The sequence below is a fragment of the Entelurus aequoreus genome, linkage group LG06, assembly GCF_033978785.1.
Source record: "Entelurus aequoreus isolate RoL-2023_Sb linkage group LG06, RoL_Eaeq_v1.1, whole genome shotgun sequence".
Lineage (NCBI taxonomy): Eukaryota > Metazoa > Chordata > Actinopteri > Syngnathiformes > Syngnathidae > Entelurus > Entelurus aequoreus.
The window spans coordinates 71,974,448-71,987,199 of record NC_084736.1 but is presented as its reverse complement, the minus strand read 5'-3'; the positions used below and the strand labels follow the sequence as shown (position 1 = coordinate 71,987,199).

Here is a 12,752-nt window from a genome sequence, read left to right as displayed (position 1 = left end):
CTTTAGCCATTTTCATCTTGAGAATGCTTCATTTAGGCCAAAACTACACAGGATATGCTAATTCCGGGATATGGTGAAAGTCGTAATCTCTGAAGCGTGATGTGGCGAGGTACCGACTGCACTGTGGTATTTAGAAGAGTACCTTTTGAATTTCTTGCAGAATATTCTCTATTTAGCTTACCAGGATATTTTGGAAAATTCGTGAGCTGGAAGTAGGGTTGGACGTACTGTTTGAGTTGACACCAAGTAATATATTGACCACATCTATACTGATACCGGTTTTTTATTTATTTAATGATTTTGCCTTTAATTTCTTAATTGTTATCAGAAACAAACCAAATGATTCCCACCCCCCCACCCCCCAACAACCTTGTTTTTGAAATACTGTTAAATATGTATTATGTTGTATGAGGCTCCAAAACAGAGCCCAATGGGACACCCTTATTACTGGCTTTAATTGTTGGCAGCATGTTATTAATCTTTACATGTTGCACACGGTCACTAAGGAATGATTTTATCCACTTAAATGCACTGAGATAAATTATTACTCTGATATTTCGAGAGTACAACTGTGTGCTGACGTGTTTCACACCCTTACGAAGGTCTAAACCAGTGGTGGCCACACTTTTTCTGCAAGCGAGCTACTTTTCAATTGACCAAGTGGAGGGGATCTAACTCATTCATATATATAATTTATATTTATTTATAAAAAATAGGTTTTTGTTAAAGGTGTTTAATGATAATGCAAGCATGTTTAACACATATAGATGCCTTTCTTTCATGAAGACAAGAATATAAGTTGGTGTATGACCTGTGTCAGGTTCAAACACTGATGACATCTATTAAACAGGACAAGAGGCAAATAATTAAACAGAGACAGAATTAAATTTGGACTCAATATTGAGGAGAGTCGTCTGTACACTGTACCCTTGGACAGGATCTCAGCACGCTCTGCCAAAAGATTGCACGCCTCCTTTTATTTTGGACCCTCCCCGACCACAAAGGTAGCAAAACGTTCACAGAAAAGGTCGTAAACAATTCACAGAAAAGGTCAGTTCAAAAAGAGTTTGTAAAATAGTTCAAAAAGAGATCCATAAAATAGTTCAAAAAGATTTCCTAAAATACTTCAAAAAGAGGTCCATAAAATAGTTAAAAAAGAGTTTGTCTGGAAATTGGGCAGATCCTGCCATCTCTCCGCTTTGAAGTCCTTGGGTTAGAACAATATCTTTCTGTTGATTACCGTACATGAGAGAAAACAGAAACACCTTCATCTTGCTTTCCCCCTACACAGTGGAGTTTTACGAGCCTTACTCTTGGTAGGTTTCAAATACAGCTTTTGTCTTCTCACCAGACCCTCAATGAAACACAAAGTTTTTGTGATAATTTAGAAACAATTATTCTAACAACCTGATTCTGATGACTTGCATTGATTGGAATCAGACAGTAGTGATGATAACGTCCACATTTTCAAATGGAGGAGAAAAAAAGTCCTCCTTTCTCTCCAACACCACATGAAAGTGGTTGGTTTTTGCCATCTTATTCGTCCAGCTTCCATACTCCTTTTTATACACTTTACAAGAAATACATTGGCGGCAAACTCCGTAGCTTGCCAGCTTGTGTGCGCTAGCTTTCTGAGACTCTTATTTTGTTAGCACAGGCAGGATGAAGCAACACTTTTATTGTGAAGACAGGAACTGTGCAGGCGGTGTTTAGAGTTTTGACGGCAGGTACGGCGCGAAACTCTGTTGAAATAAAAAGTGTTTCTCGCCTTCTTGTTGGTCGTTTTTTTCTTAATAATGATCTGGCATCAGCCAGCGTCATCTCACAAGACCCTCTGGTGCCGTGAATGTCAATCAAGTGACGAAAGTGACATTTTGGGGAAGATTGATGATCGCTAATTTTTAGGTCTATTTCTTTAATACCTGGCTGGCGATGGACTGACACACCCTCCGCCATCAACCGCTTGCTCACCATCCACGTAATGGGCACCCTTGGTCTACAAAGTGTCTGACAAATGGGATGTGTCTCTGCATCACAAACCCTCATCCTTCATCCCAGCATGAGACTTCGAACTGTTTCAAAATTTTTAACTGACTTTCATCTTACTGACCATTCTAAAGATACATTTTTGTATCTGATCCTTTTTATATATTTTACCTTTATTTTTTAAAAACCTTTTTTAGTCTGGTTTTATTGTATGTTTACTTGTTTGTGGTGGTCAGCTCTTTGTTTTTCAACTGTAGTAGTTTTTAGAGGGCTTTATAAATAAAGTTGGCTATGGTATGGTATTTACTAGAGATGTCTGACGGTGGCTTTTTTGCCGATATCCGATATTCCGATATTGTCCAACTATTAATTACCGATTCCGATATCAACCGATACCGATATATACAGTCGTGGAATTAACACATTATTATGCCTAATTTTGTTGTGATGCCCCGCTGGATGCATTAAACAATGTAACAAGGTTTTCCAAAATAAATCAACTGAAGTTATGGAAAAAAAATGCCAACATGGCACTGCCATATTTATTATTGAAGTCACAAAGTGCTTTTTTTTTTTTTTAACATGCCTCAAAACAGCAGCTTGGAATTTAGGACATGCTCTCCCTGAGAAAGCATGAGGAGGTTGAGGTTGGGGTTGGGGGTAGGGGGTAGCGAGGGGTGTATATTGTAGCGTCCCGGAAGAGTTAGTACTGCAAGGGGTTCTGGGTATTTGTTCTGTTGTGTTTATGTTGTGTTACGGTGCGGATGTTCTCCCGAAATGTGTTTTTTATTCTTGTTTGGTGTGGGTTCACAGTGTGCCGCATATTTGTAACAGTGTTAAAGTTGTTTATACGGCTACCCTCAGTGTGACCTGTATGGCTGTTGATCAAGTATGCCTTGCATTCACTTGTGTGTGTGAAAAGCCGTAGATATTATGTGATTGGGCCGGCACGCAAAGGCAGTGCCTTTAAGGTTTATTGGCGCTCTGTACTTCTCCCTACGTCCGTGTACCACTCCGTACAGCGGTGTTTTAAAGTCAGACATTTTACTTTTTGAAACCGATACCGATAATTTCCGATATCACATTTTAAAGCATTTATTGGCCGATAGTATCGGCTGTCCGATATTATCGGACATCTCTAGTATTTACATTGACTGCGGTTACATGGGCATTTCCAAACGTTTTTGCTCCCCTGCTGTTCAGTTTTCCCTCGGAGGTCAGTTTTCCAATTGTTAGGTTTACGGTTGATAGAGATGTCGATTAGTGATGATAATCTCTCATTGTTTCTCATTGACTTTAAATTATTCACTTTGTGTGAGCAGTATGGAGAGGTGCCAGAATCCTGCCTGTAGAGGGCGCCCATCTGACACACATACCCTGACCTGATAAACAAATGAGCCATTAGCACAGTGGTTCTTAACCTGGGTTCGATCGAACCCTAGGGGTTCGGTGAGTCAGGCTCAGGGGTTCGGCGGAGGTCAAGACACACCCAACTCATCGTGTAAATAAAAACTTCTCCCTATCGGGCGTATTATGGATACGGCAACAGCAGAAGTCACACTGATATGCGGGTGTGTAATTTGTTGTGAGTTTATGCACTGTGTTGGTTTTGTTCTTTGAACAAAGTGATGTTCATGCACGGTTCATTTTGTGCACCAGTAATAAAACATGGTAACACTTTAGTATGGGGAGCATATTCACCATTAATTACTTGCTTATTAACATGCAAATTAGTAACATATTGGCTCTTAACTAGTCATTAAGTACCGTATTTTTCGGAGTATAAGTTGCTCCGGAGTATAAGTCGCACCGGCCGAAAATGCATAATAAAGAAGGAAAAAAACATATATAAGTCGCACTGGTGTATAAGTCGCATTTTTTGGAGAAATTTATTTGATAAAACCCGACACCAAGAATAGACATTTGAAAGGCAATTTAAAATAAATAAAGAATAGTGAACAACAGGCTGAATAAGTGTACATTATATGACGCATAAATAACCAACTGAGAACGTGCCTGGTATGTTAACGTAACATATTATGGTAAGAGTCATTCAAATAACTATAACATATAGAACATGCTATACGTTTACCAAACAATCTGTCACTCCTAATCGCTAAATCCCATGAAATCTTATACGTCTAGTCTCTTACGTGAATGAGCTAATTAATATTATTTGATATTTTACGGTAATGTGTTAATAATTTCACACATAAGTCGCTCCTGAGTATAAGTTGCAAACTATGAAAAAAACTGTGACTTATAGTCCAAAAAATACGGTACTTATTAATGCTTTAAACGGCATGGCCTTATTATAACCCTAACCCTCTAACTCTAAATTAAGACTTTGTTACTTAGAATATGTTCCCCTAGTGTCCAAAAAACTCTATATTAAGTCTTTGTTACTTAGAATATGTTCCCCATACTAAAGTGTTACCAAAAACATATAACTTGGTCCTGAATTTGAAAAAAAACATTTTATTTTTCACTAAAGATGGGTTCGGTGAATGCGCATATGAAACTGGTGGGGTTCGGTACCTCCAACAAGGTTAAGAACCACTGCATTAGCATAATATCAATATTTTTCCCCCTTATCTATGTGGCGCTCCTGAGAGAAATTGCCCCTGTGGCTCATATCTATAACCGCCACCGCATGCTCGTGTCGATCCAATACTGATACTACCTTTTGTTGGTAATTGAATGTTTGAGCGCTAGTAGAAAGAACAACGGCATCAATAATATAGTCATCTGCAATTAGAAAAAAAGCCTTTTGTCGAGTTAAAAAAATGCTACACCGGACCTCCTCCACCACTTACTGTAAAACTACAAAAAAAGAATCCACATTTATATAACGAGGCCCTGACAGCTTTAGAAGGTTACTTCACATTATTCATGAGTTTCTTGTGGTGTGTTCTTTAGCTGCAAAGTGTGTAGCTTTGACACAGATGCTATTGCCTGAGATCTTGCAGACCACGTGTCGGTTATGTCCCGCTGATCACAGACGGCCAGCAAAGACGGAACACATGCACGAAAAGAACACAGTCAAAAACAGAAAGTGTAGCAGCCAGCATTGGAACACATACTGTACAGTATCAATCCTCTACTCCAATATGAGCATGTACCTGTACAGTATCAATCCTCTACTCCAATATGAGCATGATACTGTACAGTATCAATCCTCTACTCCAATATGAGCATCATACTGTACAGTATCAATCCTCTACTCCAATATGAGCATGATGCTGTACAGTATTAATCCTCTACTCCAATATGAGCATGATACTGTACAGTATCAATCCTCTACTCCAATATGAGCATGATACTGTACAGTATCAATCCTCTACTCCAATATGAGCATGATGCTGTAAGTGGGTAGGCGAGTCTTTGCTTTTAATATTCCATCCATCATTCCTCCGCCTTCCTCCTTATCACGCATCCTACTAAAAATATCCAGCGGTGGTGAAAAACACTGTTATGTGAACATGAGCGAGTTATTTATAGCTTCTCTGAGCTTTTCTGGGCACAAGGCGCTTGTGTTTTGTTTCGTCAGCTCAATAAGGATTTCCTGCAGCGCACTTTCCAACTGCTGCAACTCGAATGGGGGAATCATATTTGGTACGCTTTACCCCGTACAGAGGCATCAAAAGCCCCAAGTTTTTGGTTAGTTTTACGTTAACAGAAGACGACAATATTAGATAAAATATAGAAAAAATATATGATTAAGGTTATAAATGTATTTGTATGTCATTGAGTAAAATAAGTCAAATGTGATGTTATTCTCAATAGGTTGCATCTACAGTATCTTCGGATGCATTTTGGTCCACTCCTTTTTAAAGACACTCTCCAAGTTCTGTAGGCTGTTGCTTGGCAACTCCAAGTTTCCACTCCCTCCACAGATTTTCAAAAATGTTTTTGTCATAAAAAAATACAATCATGTGTGCTTACGGACTGTATCACTGCAGACTGTATTGATATATATTGATATATAATGTAGGAACCAGAATATTAATAACAGAAAGAAACAACCCTTTTGTGTGAATGAGTGTAAATGGGGGAGGGAGGTTTTTTTGGGTTGGTGCACTAATTGTAAGTGTATCTTGTGTTTTTTATGTTGATTTAATAAAAATTAAAAAAAAACATTTAAAAAAAAATGTAATTTCTTGTGCGGCCCGGTACCAATTGATCCACGGACCGGTACCGGGCCACGGACCGGTACCGGGCCACGGCCCGGTGGTTGGGGACCACTGCTTTAGGTCATTGTCATGCTTTTATGTGTTCTGGCTGGCACCAGCAGGTTTTTTTTTGTTTGTTTTTTTCAAAGTATTTTTATTGTCAGTTTTCTTAATACAAAAATATACACATATAATAAAGTAAAAAAATTAAATATGAAAATAAAAATAATAAATACTAATGAATGAAAAAGTTTTTTACACAGATTATGACATGTAAAAACAAGATCAATACAAAGAGGCTTAACACATCAGTTGAATGTCCACTTTCATCAATCACATCAAGTATGCCAAAACATATACTTCTTCAGTGTTTCCCATAAACTGCCAAGATACCTGTGGCAGGGAGGGCGTGGCTATGCGCGTGGTCACCATGTCATCATCGAGTAATTTGCATAATTTACTACAATGATATGATTTTCTCTAAAAAGGCTCAAAAAATGTATACTTACTAATTAATAACAGTCATCCATCCATCCATTTTACAATATAATTACAACACTTTATGTACATATTTATATACAGATTTGAACAATAAGTTACTCACTGAAATATATTTATTGTGTTTCTTACAAAAAATATATCTTATAAAATATAAAAGCTAAAATGTCTCTTAAAGCTCTGCCCCTTTAATTAGTGCATACTAAATAATTTAACTTTAGCCTACTACTACAACCATATTATTTACCAGCAACATAAAGTGAAACAGAGGCAAAGGTGTCCTGCCACAGTCAGTAACAAATAAACAGAAAACAGTAGTGGTCAAATACAAATAAGGCAACAAGAGAAGTATCCTACACTTTTCTTTTGTAAAGTAAATCTGAACAGCCTATATGGGCATCTACATCTACTATATGATTTGCCTGAGAAGCTGGACAGGACAAAAAAAAATAAAAAATTATTTATTTATTTTTTATTTTATTTTATTTGTGGCGGACGTAATTCTTTCGTGGCGGGCCGCCACAAATAAATTAATGTGTGGGAAACACTGTTCTTAGTAGAGATGTCCGATAATGGCTTTTTTGCCGATATCCGATATTCCGATAATGTCCAACTCCTAATTACCGATACCGATATCAACCGATACCGATATATACAGTTGTGGAATTAACACATTATTATGCCTAATTTTGTTGTGATGCCCCGCTGGATGCATTAAACAATGTAACAAGGTTTTCCAAAATAAATCAACTCAAGTTATGGAAAAAAAAGTGCCAACATGGCACTGCCATATTTATTATTGAAGTCACAAAGTGCATTATTTTTTTTAACATGCCTCAAAACAGCAGCTTGGAATTTGGGACATGCTCTCCCTGAGAGAGCATGAGGAGGTTGAGGTGGGCGGGGTTGGGGGGGCCAGGGTTGAGGTGGTGGAGGTAGGAGGTAGCGGAGGTGTATATTGTAGCGTCCCGGAAAAGTTAGTGCTGCAAGGGGTTCTGGATATTTGTTCTGTTGTGTTACGGTGCGGATGTTCTCCCGAAATGTGTTTGTCATTGTTGTTTGAAACTGATTTGCCTCAAATGTGTGGCGCATATTTGTAACAGTGTTAAAGTTGTTTGTACGGCTATCCTCAGTGTGACCTGTACGGCTGTTGACCAAGTATGCCTTGCATTGTGAAAAGCCGTAGATATTATGTGACTGGGCCGGCACGCAAAGGAAGTGCCTATAAGGTTTATTGGCGCTCTGTACATCTCCCTACGTCCGTGTACACAGCGGCGTTTTAAAAAGTCATACATTTTACTTTTTGAAACCGATAACGATAATTTTGAAACCGATACAGATCATTTCCGATATTACATTTCAAACTATTTATCGATAATATCGGCAGTCCGATATTATCGGACATCCCTGCTTTTTAGGGGGGTTAGGATTCTTGACTAGAGTTTCAGGTACCGTATTTTTCGGACTATAAGTCGCAGTTTTTTTCATAGTTTGGCCAGGGGTGCGACTTATACTCAGGAGCGACTTATGTGTGAAATTATTAACACATTACCATAAAATATAAAATACTATTATTTAGCTCATTCACGTAAGAGACTAGACGTATAAGATTTCATGGGATTTAGCGATTATGAGTGCAAATTGTTTGGTAAACGTATAGCATGTTCTATATGTTAGTTATTTGAATGACTCTTACCATAATATGTTACGTTAACATACCAGGCACGTTCTCAGTTGGTTATTTATGCCTCATATAACGTACACTTATTCAGCCTGTTGTTCACTATTCTTTATTTATTTTAAATTGCCTTTCAAATGTCTATTCTTGGTGTTGGCTTTTATCAAATACATTTCCCCAAAAAATGTGACTTATACTCCAGTGCCACTTATATGTTTTTTTCCTTCTTTATTATGCATTTTCGGCCGGTGCGACTTATACTCCAGAGCGACTTATACTCCGAAAAATACGGTATTCCAAAATAGGTCTCCACACATCACGAAATTGATTTAAGTTACCAGAAATCTCATATCTCAGTTTTTCAATGTGGAGGATTCCCACTAGCTCCCTCAACCAGGCTTCAAACTTAGGTGGTCAGTCAGATTTCCACACTCTCAAAATGCATCTCTTTGCTACGACCATACCACAGGTCACCACTGTGCTAACATTCCGACCCATCTTGCCTAAGGTGATAGAAATGCCATGCAAATCAGTCTCAGGGTCAGGATCCAGGTTTACTTTTAGTACATGAGAATACCATCTGAAAATCAAACAAGGGGATGGGTTAAATGCAGAGGACAAATTTCACCACACCTAGTGTGTGTGTGACAATCATTGGTACTTTAACTTTAACTTTTGGCGTTTATTTAGCATGTATCTGCCTCTAAACAACAAGTTAAATTGATGCTAAAGATCTTAACTTCATCTGACCACATAACATTCTCCAAAACTTTGTATGAATCATTCAGGCGTTCATTGGTAAATACTCTTTTCTTCTTAGCCTGTGGAGTGAAATGTTGCATGGAACGCCAGGGTGGGGGTGATAGACCTGTTTGCTTGTGTTTCTTCCATTTTTGTATTATTGGGCTAATAATGCGTATTACTCTTTCTCACCAAGTTTCTTGCTAATGGTCTTGTAGCCCAGTCTTGTACAGGTCTACAGTCCTTTCCCTGTAATAAGCTCTTTGGTCCTTTTTTACACATCATAAACTATGGTTAAAAGTACTTTTCTTAAAACACATAACTGACTTGTGTCTGTGAGTGTAAGAATTATTGCTGGCTGGTTGGGAATCAAATACTATAATCCCCTGTTTATCGCTGTTAATTGATGGTAATGAATTTCCATAGAAATCATTCAATATTTTCATTGCTAGAGCATAACATACCTGTTTACTAACTTCCAAATACACAACACCCTCTAGTCACCTTTACAGTCTTTTAATCCAATATAGTAATGATACTTCAGGCTCAGCCAATCAGTGGCCACAATACTGAACATTGTAATCTGATTGGTTTGGTCTTATTTAGTGGTATTGATATTTTGGTAACACTTTAGTATGGGGAACATATTCACCATTTATTAGTTGCTAATTAAAGTAACAAAGACTTCATTTTGAGTTATTTGGACACTCAATCAATCAATCAATGTTTACTTATATAGCCCTAAATCACGAGTGTCTCAAAGGGCTGCACAAGCCACTAGGGCAGGGGTCACATGCAGCTCTAGAGCCGCATGCGGCCCTTTAGCGCCGCCCTAGTGGCTCTCTGGAGTTTTTTCATAAATGTATGAAAAATTTAAAAAGATGAGGGGAAAAAAATATATTTTTTGTTTTAATATGGTTTCTGTAGGAGGACAAACATGACACAAACCTCCCTAATTGTTATAAAGCACACTGTTTATATTAAACATGCTTCACTGATTCGAGTATTTGGCGAGCACCGTTTTGTCCTACTAATTTTGGCGGTCCTTGAACTCACCGTAGTTTGTTTACATGTATAAGTTTCTCCGACTTTCTAGGACGTGTTTTATGCCACTTTTTTTTCTGTCTCATTTTGTCCACCAAACTTTTAACGTTGTGCGTGAATGCACAAAGGTGAGTTTTGTTGATGTTATTGACTTGTGTGGAGTGCTAATCAGACATATTTGGTCACTGCATGACTGCAAGCTAATCGATGCTAACATGCTATTTAGGCTATCTATATGTACATATTGCATCATTATGCCTCATTTGTAGGTATATTTGAGGTAATTTATTTTCGTTTAAGTCATCTTAATTCAATTTATATCTCATGACACACTATCTGAATGTAATGTGGCTTTTAACTTTTTTGCAGCTCCAGACAGATTTGTTTTTGTATTTTTGGTCCAATATGGCTCTTTCAACATTTTGGGTTGCCGACCCCTGCACTAGGGGAACATATAAGGGTTAGGGTTACTAATAAGCAATAATTCTGAGGTTATTGAGGGAAGACTCTTAGTTAATGGCTTACTGGTTGTATAATAAGGCCATGCAGAATAAGGCATTCATAAGTACTTAATAATGACTAATTAAGAGCCAAGGTGTTACTAATTTGAATGTGTGTTCCCCATACTAAAGTGTTACCAATATTTTTAGTTCATTCAGCCATTTTTATGATTGGAAATGCTTAATTCAGTTAAAACATGTTGTAGAATATGCTTAGAAAAAACTGTTATAATTATTTATGCATTTCTTGTTGATATGCTGTAGCTTTTATAAATATCATACCAATTATGTACTGTATGTGTCTTTGTAAAAAAGTTTTTTTCCTGTTGTGCATGATGGGTAGTAAAATATTATTCTAAAGAAATTCAGTGTTTTTAAAAATGTGAACATAGAGTAATGTGCAAAAGTTTTAAGTTTCCCTAATTGTAATTTGACATAGTAAAACATTCAGTAGAAGACAATTAGCAGCACTATTCTACCAATTTGAAAACAGTTTCTAGTAAATTTTGTGGAGAGTCTGCACACGGCTCAGAGAAGAATCCATGTTGTGTCGATGCTCCGAAAATTTGAGATTGCATGTGTTAATACAGCTTGAGTCACTTTGGCATTGTTAGTTAGTCACACTTCATGAGTTTGTAAGTAGTCTGCAAACTAACTGATGGACAGTCAAAGACAAAAAATATATATTCACAATTCAGCTTTCCCTGATATCTATGTATCACTAATAAATAAATAGACTACAAAAGTTAATGTTTCTATATAAATACATAACTTTAAATAGTTAAAAACCAGATAAACTGATCTGGTCTCTTCATTTTAATCTATCTATCTTCAGATGTAACATATGTTGTGGTTGCTCAAGACTTTTGCACATTTATGCTTCACTAATTGCAGTTAAATTTAATGAATGTATTTTTTTCTGTTATGGTAATTTGTCACACTTCTCTCTCCTACAGATTAGTGCTACAACCATCAGTTCTCCCGAACAGCGCCTCTCCTTTGAGATTCTTTCTTAAAAACCAAATCGTGTATCTCTGGACACATGTCACAGGTATTATTCCTCACAAGCTTTTTCAAGAGAGAAATATACCCACATCTCCCCTCTCTCTACTACTGCTGTTGACATTGACATTTAAGTGAATGCTTTTTTTTTTGTTATTCTCCAGTGGAACCCGTATGTCGAAAAACTCATAAAGTCCCGATCAATCGTGTTGTTCTTGTTAATAAATAATAATCATTTCAACAACATACAATTTGAGACCCAAAGAGGTTGTTTCTATAAATAATAGGTCCGTTTTTGTTTACATGTAGTATTGCTAAGTTCCTCATTATCGCCAAGCAACATGAAACAGCAACGACAAAACTGCTGTCCAGTCACACAGCATTAAAACATGCACACTGTGAATTCCTTCCTTATAAAGATTCATCATATATTCTTCTCGAATATACTTTTCACTTTTTGCTAGGTTAGGGATGATGTTTGATAAGAAATGATCGAGTTCGAGCCTATTATCGAATCCTCTTATCGAACCGATTCCTTATCGATTCTCTTATCGAGTCCAGATAGGTGGTTGTATATGGAAAAAAACACACAATATTTGGTTTAACAAAAGCTCACTTTTATTATATAAGAAAACAATTTAATCTAATAAATAAATAAATATTGACTGTTACCCCCCTAAAAAAATAAAATAAAATAAATAAATATTGACTGTTGTTACCCAAAGTATATTAAGTGGGATTTTTTCAGAAAAACAAATATATACAGTAACACAAAAACAACCTGTCTCTGTGATCACTATAGGTGTATAAATAATAATATAGTGTTAAATAAAATCAGTCCCTTGGGCACAAAACTGAAAATAATACAGCTTTCCAAAAAGTGCAATTCTGCAGCTATTTGACATAACTGTTTGTTATGATGCTTTGATATTTTTGCACTTTATTTCTTTATTGACAGAAAATTCTATGAAGAGAAAAGTTGTTTGCAAATGTGGATACAATGCTAAAAAAATGAAAAGTTAAAGCTAAAAAAAGAAATACACTTTGAGTTAACATTATTTCCTATTTATGGGGAAAGATGTTATGAGCTAGGGAATATAACAACTACACTACCCAGCATGCAACGGGAGT

The 12,752-nt window shown here is 36.8% G+C and overlaps 1 protein-coding gene across 1 annotated transcript in view; it reads left to right on the top strand.

The window, feature by feature from the left end:
• Positions 1-12,752, top strand: part of LOC133652749 (citron Rho-interacting kinase-like) — a 66,412-nt gene that overhangs the window by 23,684 nt on the left and 29,976 nt on the right. The window contains exon 4 of the mRNA XM_062051801.1: positions 11,576-11,670. Within this exon, the coding sequence (XP_061907785.1) occupies positions 11,662-11,670 (9 nt within the window). The 5' untranslated portion in view covers positions 11,576-11,661. The remainder of the gene's footprint in view (positions 1-11,575; positions 11,671-12,752) is intronic.